Raw genomic sequence first — 17,380 nt, 5'->3', positions numbered from 1 at the left:
CACCAGATGTCGCTATAAGACAGTGGTGCACAACCTACTAGAAATAAATCATTCAATTTAAAGAGCAGGATTCAGGTCAGAGACAAAAGTGCTGGTTAACCGAAACATATTTGCATCCCACATAAAATTTGTCAATCACTGCACAGTAAAAAGGAGGATAAACACCTACCGGGAGATATACACCTTGGAAGATATACACCCACCGGAAGATAGACACCTCGGAAGATAATACACCCATCGGATATACACCTACCGGACTTCACACACACCTCACTCACACACTCGGATCCGAGCTCTACATTTGGGATTAGACTTTTATATAATCAATAAAAAATACACCTTTGTATGCTCATTATGCCAAACTGAACTGAAGTCGGAGCAGAGTGTAACATTTATTAAATGGGGGATTGAAACTGCATATTCATTCATGTCTTCTGGCCAATAAAGTATTATTTCAGTGGGTGGCACATTCTTCAATGAATGTGTCCTAAATAGTCTTTGCCTGGTGAAATGCCACTAACAATGCTCTGAGATATTTTGCATAAATAGAGACACGTACATATGATGTGTTCACAGAATTCATAGAGTCAAATCGATCATTATTTGTTTTTATTGTCTCAGAGCGAAGAGCTTCAAACTGATGAACTGTGCATTATTACAAAATGAGAACAAAAGCAGTATTTCCTATCTAATGGAAGTTGGACCACTAAAAATGCAGTTTAAGTGACTATGAATTAATATGAAGTGTTGTCTGGGAGGCAGAGTGTCTGAGGCAGAGAAACAGTGAGGTTTTCTAGTAAACTAACAAGTTGCTGTGCCCAGGCAAGGGGCACAACTCGTTAGAGGCAATGAAACTATTTTTTAGCATAACCAGCTCGGCTTCAGAGAGAGTGCAAAAATACACAATTTGCCATGTGACTGGTCTTGTGCATTGGAAGGACAAACATTAAAAAGAATATCATTTACGTAACTCATAACGTTAATATCACAGGACCAAATTTAGCAAATACATATAAAAAGTTAGAAACCTAGTTATTTAACATTCCAACTACAATTTGAATACTTCAAGTTTTTGAAGATTCACAAAAATTCCCAGGAGCTCCCCTCACACTCCCCTTCACACTCTGTAAACACACTTACCCTGCCTTTTGGGTGAGCAGGCTTACATTTGTTTGTTTGGGGATTACTTGTTGAAGAAATCTTCTAAACGTTTGTGAATGTCCCTAACATGCAAAATGGTGGGTACTAAACTAAGAATTGTCACACCCACTTCTACACTCATCATCATAGTCTTTATTCGAAATTTAAAAACATTCATAGAAGACACAAACATGTACAAAACACAAAATTATCACTAATCAATTCCTTATAAAATACATAAAATCGTCGTTTAAATATCTAAAAGTTACATTTAAGACAAAAATTAAACATAACGGCAAATTTAAAAGTTACAGTTAAGACAAGAATTAAACATGTCAACAGACTAAAGATGGAAATATGTTATAAAATACAGTTCAAGATGGTACTGCTATTCGTACAAGGGGATTTACAACCAACGTCCCATGAAGCCCTACGGAGGTGCTCCCGCAGATTCCCTAAGAGCCCTAAGCCTTAAGGACCAAGCCCAACCCAGGTATTTAGCTAGGGCGATTGAGAGAACTGGGAGAGTACTTGTGCATAGAAGTCTTAGAGCAACGGCAGAACTCCTTGTGGCCAAGGTTTTACACAAAGGGGACAGCCATGTTCTTCTACACTCTTTTTTCCGACCCTGTCCCTAGACCTGGTACTACAGAAAATCCACCAAACGCTTTTGTGGGTTGTCCACGGAATGAATAATCTACAGAAAGGAGTAAAGCAGATTAGAGCAACAACAAAAAAATTATTCACAGGGAGAATGACGAAGACCCTTTCAGCACCCCACCATAAAAAATAGTGGGGCTTCTTTCCTTTCCCTCCCTGGAAATACACCTACTAGTGCATTCTGGAGTTTGCATTGTGTTCCCAGGGCGAGTAGATGGGGTAGAACCTCGAGGTTTATGGGTATCCTTCCCAACATACAAAATTGTGGGCGAGGCAAGATTTTGCGTTGCCGCTCACTCTCTGTTAAAGTCTTTTCCTCGGCCCTAACCTGCGTAAAATCCACCACTCTTGCGGAGTTGTTGGCACCACTGAGCAGTACATTCCGCATGTGTAAAATGTTTGCAGATTCTGTATTTTGGAAATGGCCAGAGTTACATTTTGTGCACACCTATAGGTATATCATATATTGCTGACTATGTAATTTATGTACAGTACCCCCCCCCCCAACACACACACACACATATAGTACATTTTTAGGTACATTTAACGCACACAGGTCCTGTACAATTATGCTGTTCTAGTTCCTCAGGCACACGTGGTTACTCAGTAATTCCTGGTGTTAGTGTAAGAGTTCCAGACATCAGGGCTCAGAATCATTAAGCAGCAACCACCTCCCCGTCAATTGCAAGCTGTGCTGTATACAGCTCATGCACTAACGTAGTGTTATTGCATGGTCTGTGGCAGACAGCACAGTTTAGTTGAATGCAAGCGCACTGCTCCATTCTACACATTCATGTATAGGTTCCTCAGTTCAATTTAGGTGTCATTGGGCTAACAAAAAGGACACTCAGAGAATAATTTTGTTCCCCATAGATTTCTGATAAATGACATTTACTTTGCTCTGAAACCACCCCAGACTCATAATTGACATCTAGCAGGCAACAGCACCATGGCCCCTTGGGGCAACTGCGAGCTCTATAAACACTATCAATAGCAATATTTCTTGTGCAAAGTTTTCACCACAATTTCACCATAATAAATAACACCGAGTTCTGGACCCCAGAAAAAATTAAACTCAATTTGGTTAAAAATGTAGAACGATGCAAGGGGAGAGCGCGATGGATGGAAGTGGGAGAGTAGGACTAGGTGGAGGAAGTGCGATCACAGGGTGTTGGGGGGGAGGGGAGGATTCGGGGAGGGAAGTTGAGGGCTTTTGAATATACAATTGTCTATTGCCTGTATGTACATGGATGAAGGATATGGCAGACGTCTCTGGATTACAGGGCTCTGCATGGTGATGGCTAATTTGACACAATAAAAATTTGTTTTTAAAAAAAAAAATGTAGAAATCTGTGACGTTGAGCATGAGGCTATATTTTCTACAGAACAATGCAGAACAGCCCTTAAAATGCTGGAATGGCTTCTTCCAGTGGTTGGTGACTGTACTCTAAGGAGCGCTAGACACGTCCATTCTTCGATACTCTGCTCCAGAGAACTCTCTCCGTCCAGACCTTCTACACATTATGTTTGCTTTCAGACACCTGTAAAGCAATTAAATAAGTTAGTATTGTGGCAAAGACATTGATTGACATTTATTGAAAATTATAATTGTAAGGGAATGACTCTTTTTGCATGATCACCCTCAAGCTTTTGGACTGATACTGCTGGTTTTTCATCTCTGAAGGTGCACTGAGGCCTGCTAACCAGTACTCAGTGCCATTGCTGAGACTCTTAAAATGTATATGTCTTATTGGTTCACACACAATTGGTGTAAGTTAACTTACTTGTAAGTCCCTAGTATATGGTACCAGGAAGTTACAGTGTCTTGTGTGAACTGCAGCCTTTATTGTGCCACCATGAATGTGACAAAGCAAAGTATGACTCCCAGCCCACCATTGCTGCCGAGCAGAGCAGTTTTTGACTACTATCTCAACTTTGCAATTTAAAATAATGAAAAGCCTAAACCTTCCTTTTTAATATTTATAAATCAAGTCATCCCTAAGTCAGGCCTATCGGGCCCTATAGGCAGTGTGCATTATTTTAAAATGTTGGACATGTGTTTCTTGACTTTACACGTCCTGGCAGTAGAACTCTGCATTGTCTTTTTTACTGTAGAAAGGCCAGTAGCCACATTGGCGAGTGCCGAGGTACACACTGGCAACTCAGCAGTGCAAAATCTGAATGGGACTACCAAATTTGATATCTCAAGGTATTGAAAGAATCCTTGCATTAATCCGACTTGATTGTCAAGTCAAATTTAATGTACCTTATGCTCATATGGCAACTGTATTAAGCAGCCACTTTGTTGCCCAAAGTTTTCTACTGACCGTCTACAGTCGCTGGCCACCAGACAGCCTTCTGCACTCCCAGGGGGAGGAGTGAACGACTCAGGAAGGAACGTAAACGGCCTCTCATTGAAAGAGGTATGACTTCTCCCTTACAGGATGGCAAAACGGTGTGAGCCCAAAAGACGAGCTTCAAAGGGGAAGCCACTTTAGAAGGGCAAACGCAGGGCACACATGAGAGGAGCTGCTCCTTTGTTCTTGCAGACAGTTTGGCATCAGGGACAGAGAGAGGAAAACAGTTGTCAAACTGTTTTTCCATGGGCGTAAATCCCCTATGTGGCTGCACCCTGGATGGACACCACGAGAATGGTTCTTCCATCTTGTGAGTGGGCAGAATCGTGCATTCTGGGTTAACCGGTAGCTACACTTCACAGAAAGTCATCACTAGGCAGGAGGACATCTGGTAGCTCATTGACTAGAAGTCGCCATATCCCCAAGGGCCAAACCTGGGCATAAAAGTAGTAACCTTGGCATCTAGACCAGAGATCACGTCTGTACTGAAGAATGGACTGAAAAAGGACTGCCCTGCTTTTCCCTGGAGCACGCAAAAAGAGGCTACACCAACACTGGACTCCCCCTGCTTCTCTGTGGGTTAGCAAAGAGAGGATAGTGTCTGTGGTGCCCTGCTCGAGGAAAGGTTGGCACCAAGCCTCAGACAAAGAAGAAGTGGCTTCAAGAGTCAGTTGACTGACTTCTTGTTACAGTTACAGGGCCCCAAAAGCTGAATATGTCTGCCTTGATGAGTTGATAGCCAATAATGCCTGACCCTCAAAACTTGCACCAGGGTCTGCTGAACTCTGGAGAGTCGTCGGAGTGTAGTTTGATCAACCAAAATGGAAGTAAGGACCAGTTTAAGGGAACCACTGGTTTTGCTGTAACCAGAGACCAGTGGCAACTGCTTTTTTGCTGGACTTCAACCGGACTTCGAGAGCCATAGACTCCTGTGGCCAAAGTCGCCCCACACTGTTCATGTTCTTAGAGGTGATCCCAGGAAGACCCACATCACCAGTTCAGCATCATTCAGCATCCTGTTTCCTTTGCATCAGGACCACTATCTTATAGTCTATGGCTGTTAACCAACGGAGCCTAAAACTGGACTGGAGACTGCTTTAACTGTGAAGAAGCACTCCAACCAAGCCTTATTGGCCTCTGGGATTTGTTCCCGGACGGAGTTAGTCACTCACAGCAGGCCGAAGCAGTAGTTTACAACTTTATAAAACCTTTATAAAGCTTGCAAAGTTTGAGTGCGAGTGTCGTCCATCTCAATGATTTCTTGTGTTGAATGAAAAAGCAGTAATTTATTGTTCCTTTAACCCCTTCGATGCTGCGCAGATTCCGCCGCTGTGCTGACGGAATCTTGCGCGGGCGTGGTCATGACGGAATGGTTCCGTCATGAGCACAGCTCAACCGTGGGTCATGACGGAACCATTCCGTCATGAGCACCGAAGGGGTTAAAAAATCATATTGCCGGAATGCTCAGGTGGTTTTGTGTTGTTGAGGTGTCACTTTGAACATAAACATACAACCTATTTTTATAAATTGGTGTTGGATTTTTATTGTGTCTCGTTCCTCCCTTGTAGGAAAGTGGAATATTATGTTGTGATACTGGTTAGGCTTCACCATGCAATAGTCTCGCAAACCTCAAAGATGGTCCTTGGATTCACAATAATAAATCCTTATCTCAGTCCTGGTAGAGTGGCAAAGAACAGTCAGGGTTTACTAGAGGAATATGTGTTAAGCATTTCAGAGTACCAACATGAACGATAAGTAATGGATATGACTTGAAAGAAATCCAACACCAATTTACAAAACTAAATCAGAATTTTACCTTAATTTAGACACCGCAAAGAACAAAATCAGATACATATAGCAAGAGTTAAGGGTTTTAGAAGCAACATAAAATCGGTGCAAATTAATACTGTGAAACTTTATTATTGCGGACATGGAACCCTAAGAGGGTAAAGATGATGTGGTACCCAGTACCAAGCCACTGCAGACAGTTCAATTTTACCTGACTAGAAGCCCGGGGGCAGAGTTGCCCTGGCTGTCCTTGGTGCTAAAGCGGGAGCTGCAGGAGAGTTGATTTTACCACTTACACTGTGCTGGTGGGAAACAGGGTGCAAAATGTCAACAATGAAACGACTGTTGATGGCAAATGAAAATTTTGCAGAGTACCCTCAAGGTGCAGCGTCGAGTAAGGGTGGTGGCTACCGGACTGGCAACCACTAAGACTTGGCAGCAGTAAGTACAGCAGAAAGTTATTTCAACATCGGGAGGACCAGGGGAACATGGTAGCCACCTGAAACTTTGTGGAGGGCAAGACTGCAATTCTCACAATGCACTGGACCATCTACTTCTGGGCGATCCCTCAGAAGGCCCGATGGCCAGCGATTCTTTGGTTCCAAATGTTGTTTTTACCTGCTGTTGCATAGGACTAGTGCCACTAGTCCAGGAGAGTCTGGTGATAACTTTGGCTCTCAAAAGGGTCCCTCTTGCTGGGGAAGGCAAACATTGGTCCAGGATGAGCCACGTTTGTGCAGTTCCAGAAAGGTTGCCACAGGTATAGAGTATCACGCCATTAGTTTGTCAAGCTTCTGTTGTTGGACATGGGTCTTTTTTTTGTGCTTGTACAGGCCAGATCAGATCTGATGTTCTTGTGTCAGGGGTAGCCCTTAAATCCTAAATTTAGGGGTGTTAGGGGTGTGGGTGCAAGTGGCCAATGGGCTACTAACCAAAGGAGGTAATCTGCCGTTGAGGTGACCACAGCTGGAGGTGTAGGTCACAATTTCTGCCCAGAACCCACTAATGTACCACTTTTAAAAATGATAAAGTCTTCCTTGGCTGTGCAGACCAGGTGGTCCAACCTGGAGGTGTGGCTAGCCTTCTGGGGGTGTACACCTACTGAATATGAATTCTTCCCACATGCCCGGGTGCTATTTTGGCTGGTGGCAGGGTGAGGGCTGTTTCCTCCTTTGTGAGGCAGCCTGGTTGCATTTTACAGGCGGTGCAGCCTTTGAAGCTCACCGCCTTGATATGCCACTTCACTGGCCAGCCTGTCTAGGAGGGAGGTGTGACCTCCTTCCCTTCCAGGCATTTGCTTCTGACTGAGAGTTCAAACCTCCTGGCAGGAGGTCAGATTCCTGGCTTGGCGGCAGCAAGCTCAGGCTGACAGCCATAGCAAAGGAAAGGCTGGGGCAACTGGGTGGGCAACCTATAAGGTAGCCACCTGGGTGCATGCTACATCGTCCTCAACGCGGGATTCGTGTCAGGGGTGATAAGGCACATTGTTTGATAAAAAACACAACATATTTAGGTGGCACCAAAATTGAGCTGCCAACCTCAGGTTTGCCAGGGTGCCAACCCATGTTATCCAATGGACCGTCTATTACTTATAGTGTCCTTTAATGGTAAAGGCCACTATAGGCACATATAAGCTTGCGTTTACAAGTCCACATCTTCAATATAATGCATCCTTCCTCCTGGGCTCAGGAAGCCTTTCTTAGGGGTGACTGGTATACATTAAAAATATTGCACTGACTTTGCCACATATGGTGAGTGCAAAGTCGAGTTCAAGCAGTTTGCGCTGCTCCTGTAGTGTGCAATGACAGTGCTGCTGTCAGTAGTGACACCTTTAACACCCACGCCCTGGGTACTACTATTGACTTATAAGGGGGTTAAAGTCCTTTGTCAATTGAGGTTACCAATTCACACATATCAGTTTTAGGGAGAGAGTAATGGCACTGGGGCCAACTTAGCAGGCTTCAGTGTACTGTCAGAGTCGAAAACCAGCATCTAGTAGTCCAAATTGGGGCAAAAAGTGGGGGCATTTGCGGAGGGCTGGCAACCTCGGATATCTTATCATACTACCAGGTTTTGCACTTGCTAATTCTTAATGAATGGTTGTATGGGGAGAGGGGAGACCCGGCATATGCGCTGGAGCGGCAGCTTATGGGGAGTCACACCTTACACACGCTCCTATACTCGACGTCGTTGAGAGGTGCACGGCCACCGGTTACACGGATAGTGTTTCAGATCTGAAGGCAGGCGTTGCATCGCATGGGATGGTGGAACACCTTGACTCGGGAGACCCCTCTGTGGAATAATGGGCGTCTGCCCCAATTGGCAGCACTACAGGGATTCAAGGGCTGGGATGTGATTGGCATTTCAACACTGGGAGATGTAATGAGAGGTAGGACACTCAAATCTTTTCAAGATCTACAGTGGGAGTTCCACATGCCACGGGCACAATTTTTTCGATATCTACAGCTCTGTCACGCCCGGTCACCTAGTCTGGTGGGTTTAGAGTCCCTCCCTGAATTTAGCCCACTGGAGGCGACAGTCTTTATGGGGGACCTTAGGGAAAAAATAATTTCCAAGATATATCAATCCCTGGTCACATACAGTTCCCCTACACTGAGCAAACTGCTAGGGGATTGGGAGGCAGATGTTGGCTAGAGGAAGAGGACTGGAGGGAGGCACTAGCAGCACCGCGGGGCGCAGCTATAGCCATGAGACTCAGACTGGTTCAGTTTAAATATCTTCACAGGGTATATTTTACAAGAACACGATGGTGGTGGGCGGGATTGATTGTGTCCCCAGAGTGTCTGCGGTGTGGTAGGGAAGAGGGTACATTTCTGCACACAATATGGCAGTGCACATAATTAGATCGGTTTTGGAGGGGAGTGTTGGCATGCCTTTCGGAGGTGCTGGGTTGGGAGCTCCCCTGATCACCGTGGCTGGCTATACTTCATGTCATGGAAGGCATAGGGGGTAATATTTATAAACGACACCTTATGTTGTTGGGGTTTACGCTGGCTAAGCAAGATATTGCTAGGGAGTGGAAGGCTGCACCAGCACCGTCCATGACAGTATGGAAGAATGGATTAGATTTTTTTATGGGACTGGAGCAGCCCGTCTTTGAGGCCATGGGGTGCCCACGCAAACATTACAAGATCTGGAAAAGGTGGGCGGACTTTCGAGGAATAAGGTTAGAGCCGCCAGTGGAGGAGGAGACCCGTGCGTTGGGGTAGTGGCTAGTAGGGTCCAGTGGCCACAGAGGGGGCACGTGGGGGTACGAGCCATGAGGGTGGGATATATAGTTGGTGGGAGTGGGAGAGCAAAATTAGGCGGCAGGAGTGCAATCACAAGGGAGTTGGGGGAGGGAGGGGGAAGTTCAGAGAGGGGATACTAAGTGTTTTCAAATATGCAGTTGGTATACATCGTGATTTTACCCCCCTTTTTTCTTGTTTATCTTATGTTTAAATATATATCTGTCATTTGCTTGCTGGAATATGTATGATGAATATGGCAGATGTCTCTGGAGTACAGAGCCCTGCGCTGTGATAGTCAAATTGACACAATAAAATATGTTTTTAGAAAAAAAAAAAGTGGGGGCATCTGTAAAAGGGCCTGGTTTCTTACATTCCTTATTTGACTGTTTTGGTAGTTCTTAATGCTTTATATTTGTTCCTTTACTAAAGCCTGACTGCCGAGAGACAGGTACCATGGGTTGAGCTAAGTTTCGTCAAATAAGTCTGACTGGAACTATTACAGGTAGTGTGTTTATTACACAGTGGGGTCTCACACCAACACCTATAATAAACCATTTTCTTCACAATTATCTTTTGAGTGAAAGTTTTTGTTAGTCAAGAACAGTGACTCCTTTGTCCATGTGCCTCTGCGTAAACCAGGCCTCTGATTTCAGAGAGTCCATGCATATGAAAGCCCAGAAATCATAAAATTGGACTTTTGAATCCTCAGCAACACAAAGAACAGTATGCAAGGGGTGCATTATCTCTCGCAAGAAGATCCTGAATGTAAAATGTAACTGGGGCACCAAATGCCCCCCCCCCTCCAGATCCCCCACTGGTCTTTGACTACATGATTTGTTAAAAAAAACACTGCACATTCTGAGTCTGTGGTATGAAGAAAAACAGGTAGTATTTCAACATGATTTGCCTCCTACTAATGTGAGAGCAAGACATTTAAGGACCATGGTTAAGACATGCAAATATCCTGCTCAGACTCATCTGTATATCCACAGTCCTTTGCAACATCACCATCATATTGTCAGGTACAAATGCAGCAGCAGATCAGGAGACAGATATGCAAAGTGTCTTCAATACTAATGGTGTTTTTCTTTTTTACAAACTTCAAAAACATTTTTCTCTCCTGCTTGGGTTAGTTTTTGATCTCTTCCATGCAGTTGAATAACACTGAAGGCATTTCCCACTGGAGATCAAAGCAGAATTACATTTAAAACATGCTGTTCATGTAAAACACCATGACATTGTTTTCTTTTCTCCCTAGTACTCTAGGCCCTGCATCTCATCGCTCATTAAATAAATATTATAGAAACAGATCACCGTTGTGAGTACCCAACAAGCAGTCCGAGGACTTGGGTTTACTGCCAGCATCTTGTTAGTGTGTTAGGAATAATGTACTTTCTTCAGCTTCAGGCGCAGCTGGTACAGGTAAGAGCAATGGGGAGGGGAGTCAACAGACGATAGGATAGGGAAAATAAAATAAAAAATAAATAAAACTACTTAATTATCGCTGTTTCGGTGAGGCGGCGTGCGCAAGGTAAGAAGTTTTATTTCTTTTTTTATTTTTTTTTCCCTATAACATTGTCTGTCAACTTAACCCCCGCCCCGCTCCACCGTTCGTATTTGTTCTGCCCCCGCCTGAATCTCTCCTGAAAACCTGTACCATCTCTGGCCACCTCCACAAACTCAGTCACTGTGTCCTGTCCTAAGAGGCCAGCACAGAATACAATTTCTCAACCACTGCAACATCGGGGACAGCATTCAGAGACTAGTGTCTTCTTCAGTTTGGGGTCACTTAGACTGTATTCAAGCAGTTTCTTATCAAACAGAAAATATAATATAATATACATGTACTATTTGAACAATTAGTAGCTGTAAGACAGGGTTTTGCAGACTCTGCTCACAATATCTAAAAATATTTATATGCTGGTTAAAAATACCTTGTTTATTTAGGTGATGGAACAATTTACTTTTGCCCAATGTTAATTGCTTATAATGTAGTAAATAGTGCAAACGATCCAAACGTATTAAATGGTCATATATAGAAAGAGATCATTCTGGAGAAGGATTAAGGTTCATAAGTACTAATACATTTTCCCATAGACACAGAATAGTAAAAAAACACAACCTTTGATACATCAGGTCTCTAGTTTGCAGCACACATCCTAATGAGAACCATTTCAAACCTATTTACTTATATGGGTGTGCTCTCTGTGCATAATAATAATAATAATCCACATTTGTAAAGCGCGAACAATACCCGTAAGGGTCTCTAGACGCTGGGGGCCGTCGGGAAGATTAAGCAAGCTATTGCCCAGAGCCACATGGTGCTGGGCTAATCTGCCGCCAGCGCCGGGGATCGAACCGTGATCCTCAGATTCCGGAGTCATTCGCCCTGGCCACGGCGCCACAAGCTTCTGGTGTGACTCTCGAGACCACCTGTGTTTTTTACATAGTCTAAATATTCGCGCAATAACAAGTCATTTCTTCATGAAAAGGAAGCAGGTTTTATGACAGGAGATTACAATCAAAATGGAGTGGGTGTTGTGCCAGCAAAGAGGATGAAACGGGTCTCCAGTTTGGATTAGAGATTACATTCAATGCTTCAATGTTCACCAGTGTGGAGTCAGTATTGTTTTACTTTTACAAATTTTGAGGTTGATGTCATTGTTATAATAATTTTGTTCTATATCGCATTGAGCAAATTGTACAGCTTTTGCAGTACTTCACAAAGATTCTATACGCTTTTCAAGCTGTGTTTTGTCGAAAATGTACTGCAGTTATTTTATGATGCGTAGTGTTTAATGTTCCTACTAGAGTGGAATAAGAACAGGTGTGAGTTAAGAGTGTGGAATGGAGGAGAGGATGTGGCCTATCGGCTACAGCGGTCGACCTAGGAGCTGTGGAACCGGGCTCGAATCTCAGCATCGGCTCAACATCCTATGATTCTGGGGAAATCACTTAATCGACCCGTGCCTGGCAAAAAAATGGATGTGTCCGTCTGTAACGCAACTGGTGCTCATGTAAAACACTCTGATACCTACAGGTCTAGTTTGCGCTCTATAAGACTCAATAAAAAAAAACAAGCATTTACCATGCAATAGGTCTCGCAAGCGAGATTTTGAGCTATTGGCATTGTTACTGGCAATACCTTTTATAATATTAAAAGGCATTGTCATTTACAATACCAATAGGTCAAACTTTAGCAAAAGCAAGAACTATTGTATTGTAGAGTCCTGTTTCCGTGAGGCGTGCACCATGCTCACAATTAAAGTAAAAAAAAAAAAAATAAGAGTGCGATGTCCCTGAAGCGGGCCACGCGCTCAACATTATGGTTAAAAAAACATAATGAAACGGAGTGCATTTTCCCTAAAGCTGGCGCCGCACTCAGCATGCAAATAAAATTAGACAAAAAAAAAGGTGAAAGAACACGCGGTGTCCCTGAAGCGGACACTGCGTTCTTCTAAAAAGTAATAATAAAAAAATAAAAAGCTTCGCCATAGTGCGGTAAGTGCTGTGGGGGTAAGGGGCAGCCGCTTTTAAAGTTAGAGCAGCATAGCTCACTATACAAAAAGCGGTAGGCGCGCTGCAAATACCAAAAAGCAGCCCCCATTGTTTGTCCCCGTAGTCTATAAACAAAATAGTGCTCACCTACATACAACGCAGTCCGTGTAACAATAGAATTAAAAGGTCCAGTCGATAAGGGAGGTAACAAACGGTACCAAGTAGGGACTAACAAGCCTACTTACGAATCAGAAGCCAGCATTTATGAATGACAATGACACATGCCAATGACAAATATGGGTGGAGAGTGGGAGGGGCTTCTAGTGCATACTCCAAAACAGCATGCCTCACAGAGTGAGCAGCGCATGCACGCTGCCCTTAGGCTCAACCTAAAAAAGCAAGTGGGAGGACAAGCGAGGTGGTGGTTGTAGGCTGGTTTGTTATTCGTTGACTTGATGTTTTTCAATAAAACATTACTTCAGCAGCCTTTATCTGAACTTTTCACTTTCTCCCTGTTTATTCATGTGGTGGTTCCAGGTCTAGCCTCCTTCCCCTGCTATGCAACATCCCAGGGTTCAAGTAAGTAAGCCTATGCTGTTTAAGATGTATATGAAGTAGCTGGGAGATGTGGTGACTAGCGTCAGCATTTCTATCTACCAGCATACCAGCATTCCTTAATACCCAAATCTGGGTATTAGTCCAACCCTTGCTTGTTGGTGATGCCTCCAGATTTTACTTTTGATTGCTTATCATTAGACATATTGATAAGATCTTAAAATCATGTTTCTATTACATCTCCTTCCTGAGCCAAATCAAACTCTTTGTAGCCCTCTGATTTCAGAGCCACTTGTTCTTTCATTATGGGATGGACAGAATTCGACTTTGGTTAGTTTACCTCTTGTCGCACGTTCTCTGTTTCGATCTATTTGCCCACTGCGGCTCATTTGAGACAATGGGAGGAAGATATTTAACTGCTGGGAGAAAAGAAGAGGTTCTGGCTCCTGTGTGGACTCTACTGCTAAGGTTTCTTGAAAAGAAAAAAATACAAGCAGGTGTAATGGTTTCTGTGAAGCGTGGCCGGTAACAAACCTAGCCTATGTCTTTGCATCGCTTCTAGCTCATACCGTGTAGAAGGCTACTTCTCTGGTGCTCTGGGAACACTGGAATTGATAGTTTTGTATTTGTAGATTAGGCAATCGAACTGTTTTGTGTTCCAGTGACCCCAGTGCTGGCCCATGTCTCTGTCACGTCAGTTGGGGTATACATCAGGGCTACTGTGCTGCTTGTGTTATGGGAGGAGGACGTACTTATATCACAAGGAATGTGTTCTCCTCTGTCTTCTGCAATGTTGCATCTAACTTAATACCCTATACATATACGTTCATTTATGAGCCATTTCTTGTTTACATATCAATAGTTCTGATTGTAGTCCATGAATCAGGATTTATAAAGCATGGTTATTCACCTGATAGGGCATGGGTACTCACAAACTTTCTCTCGGGGTAGGACGTCGTCGGCAACACGAAACAGGAAGCTTCTTAAAAGGCCCTTTAAAAGTCAGCTGTGAAAGCGCTTACAGCGGACTTTTAAAGGGCCTTTTGGGAAGCTGTCCGACGGTGCCGTGTGTAATGTCACAGAGGCCGGCAGTAACCACAGAATATGGCCGCAGGAGCATACGTAGAGAATACGTATTTAATACATATTCCCTACGTATACTCCTGCGGTCATCCTCTGTGTATACCGCCGGCCTCACTGGAAAAGTAGAAACGGCAAGGCAAGGTCTGCGGGCTGCCAATGAAGGCCTGCTGGGCCGCTGGCGGCCTGCGGACCGTACTAGGAGTAGCACGGCGATAGGGTATCCAAGTGCTTGGAGGCATCGGAGGCTTATTTGAACAGCCAGGTCTTAAGGGCCATTCGAAATTACAAATTTAGTAATACAGAGGCATTATTTGAAGCCTTTCAATGGCTTACCCTAGTAGGTTTAGTGGTAATATCTGTGAGGTTAGAGACTAGGAAAGTGTCTGTTACTACTTTGTCCGGTCTCACAATCAACAATGAGCATTCTATAGACAAGGCTTTGCCTTTTAACTGCATTGTATTGTCCTTACACAAAAATATTCCTTTTAGGTGATTCTGTTCACACACGACCCACCTTTTATTTGCAAATTGATTGTCAATTTCTTCAAGTGACTGTCCTTTAGTTTCAGGAATAAATAAATAAATGAATACCACTGCAAACATTGCCATCAGACCATAGAGAAGAAAGGTCCATGACAAACCTATGGAATCTGCAGGAAAAACAAAAGTGAAATTAATTAAATGTTTTTTCATATGTTATCACAACAAAATAAACACATTCAGAATGACGGCTGAGAATTATTTTCTATGCTTTGTATAGGCCAGTGGCCCATACCTTTGACTTTGTTGTCCTGCCCTCTAGTAACAGAATACAATTAGAAATTATGTATTCAAGTTAATCTACTTCTCGATCAGCTGGACGTACTTTCAGTAGGTTTTATTGTAAGTTAATAAAGCAGTTTAGGTGGTTACAGGTACCCTTACTTTGGATGAGAATGTTATGGATGGAAATGGATGGAAATATAAGAAAGTATTGAAGGCAAAACATAATAATTTCGTAGAGTTGGCATCAACTAGTCTGTTTGGTGTTATGGGGTTCTGCGCATCAGGCATGTGGGCTTTTACGGCTCTCTTAAATTCCATAAGGAACTGACATCTCTACTTTGGCTGAATAGTATACTCAAATGCACCACTAGAATCTGAACCACGATGACACGCAAGGTGGCTTTGTAACCAAGGAGAGGGTAAGGCAGACCAGTGGTGGTATGGAGGCATGAATGGGTCGTGAACGAAAATGTATAAATAGGAAAGAATAGGAGGGTCGTATTAAGGATAGCTAGAAAGATTATGGTCAGAGACTTGTGTTGCATCCTACTTTTTCGATAAGAGTCAACTAGTTATTGTGTACTGTGGTGTGTAAGTGCCAGGGTAAGCTGCATAGTACATGAGTGAAAAAGTTAATGATTTTATCAAGGGAGCAAACTTTATTGAGGGAGTGCTACCAGCAGGGTGTTACAGTAGTCTAGCTTGGTCAATAGCAGCATGTTGATAAGGAATCTGGTGGTCTGGAAGGGCACGTGACTGCAGATTTCCCTTTTGGGTATTGTCATTGACAGGGGTAAATGTATTCTGATACTAAAGACACCCTCTTGGTTCTGGGATCAGCTAGAAGGAATCATGTTTTCGGGGAAAGGGTCAGGCAGGAAGGCAAATAATTCCACTCTTTGCAGCCCTAAGCATTAGAGAGCAAAGTGCCATCTAGTGGAAATTACCATGAGATTGTCAGAGCGTCCCCAAAAGGGAACAGGGTGAGAATATACAAGGAAAAATCAACCTCAGTCTCAGCAGCACAGAAATGATATGTAAACCCAACGGAAGAGATGCCGTCACATGGTACAAAGAGGTGGTGTGAGGAGAGAATATTGGAGAACCCAGAATGGACTCCTAGTGGACATGAAAGGCAGTATGTTCAGCAGTGAAAAAGAGGTCTACAACTAGACAAATAAAGAAAAGTTGGCAAATCAGAAACTGATCCAGTCAAGTACCCATGATGGCCGTATTTTCCATGATTGATTCCCAGTGAGGTGTCAGGCACTAGAAAAGCATCAGCTGCAAGAATGCCAGCATTCAACTCAATGGAAAATTAGCACAATTATGCCATAGACTAAAACCATATCCCAGTTCAATGCCATTCCACCCAGACCAGATGATGAGTCAAGTCTACAACCATGATATTGATTTCAGAACATGGAAACTCATGAACTGTACCACTCATTACAAAAAACTATTTGTATTCACTAAGTAAGCTAATTTCCTTCTTTCTCCTGGTGCATTGGAGCTACATTCTTAATCAAGATCCCAAAGAATGCCAAAGAGAGAGGGAGTAGAAGTAAATTACATGGACATGCAAGCTTTGAAACAGCTGTTTTATAATATTATTACCACTATAACCATGGAGACTAGATTGGATTGTAGCTTGTAATAAACCCATAATAGGACCTTATCAAAAATACCATAAATGTTTTACTGTCCTAAACTGATTGATAGAAGAGTTTACCACAGAACAAACAACTTTGCTACACAGATTGACATCGGATGTAGTCGGTAGCACCATTCCTCCTTGTAATCTTCCACGAGTGCTCCCTTTCTATAAACAGGCTTTTAACTTTTGTTCTTATCTTGTGACATTTGCTGTGTATTCAAAGATAGAGGTCAAATGTCAGGCTGTGTCTTCTCAGGAAGCTTGCTGTTTACTGTACTTTCTCTGAATTCAAAGTGAGAGGATTTATTTGACTATCCAAATTCTACTCTACTCCACGCCACAACGCGCTACACCGCTCCACTCTATGACATGACACTCTATGACACAACACTCCACTCTACAGTACTCTACTCCACTCTACAGCACTCCACTCCACTCTATGCCCCTCCACTCTACAATACTACACTCTACTCCTCTCCCCACCACGAAACTCAACTCTACTCTATGCCATTCAAGGCCACTTACACTTTAGGCCACACTACATAACTCTACGACACTCCACTCTACTTCACTCAATACCCCTATACTCTACTCCACTCTACAATACAACACCACATTCTACCCCC

The 17,380-nt window shown here is 43.3% G+C and overlaps 1 protein-coding gene across 2 annotated transcripts in view; it reads right to left on the bottom strand.

Moving 5' to 3' along the window:
* Positions 1–594: 594 nt before the first annotated feature.
* The window catches only part of LOC146812404 (solute carrier family 2, facilitated glucose transporter member 10-like), a 134,765-nt gene continuing 117,979 nt past the window's right edge, over positions 595–17,380 (bottom strand). For both annotated transcript variants that reach the window (XM_085619403.1, XM_085619404.1), the window contains 2 exons: positions 14,847–14,982; positions 595–3,341 (listed from right to left, as the gene is read on the bottom strand). In XM_085619403.1, the coding sequence (XP_085475529.1) occupies positions 3,248–3,341; positions 14,847–14,982 (230 nt within the window). In that variant the 3' untranslated portion in view covers positions 595–3,247. The remainder of the gene's footprint in view (positions 3,342–14,846; positions 14,983–17,380) is intronic.

This window comes from Triturus cristatus, chromosome 7 (assembly GCF_964204655.1).
Source record: "Triturus cristatus chromosome 7, aTriCri1.1, whole genome shotgun sequence".
NCBI classification, from domain to species: Eukaryota; Metazoa; Chordata; class Amphibia; order Caudata; family Salamandridae; genus Triturus; species Triturus cristatus.
This window is presented reverse-complemented; position numbering and strand designations above follow the sequence as displayed.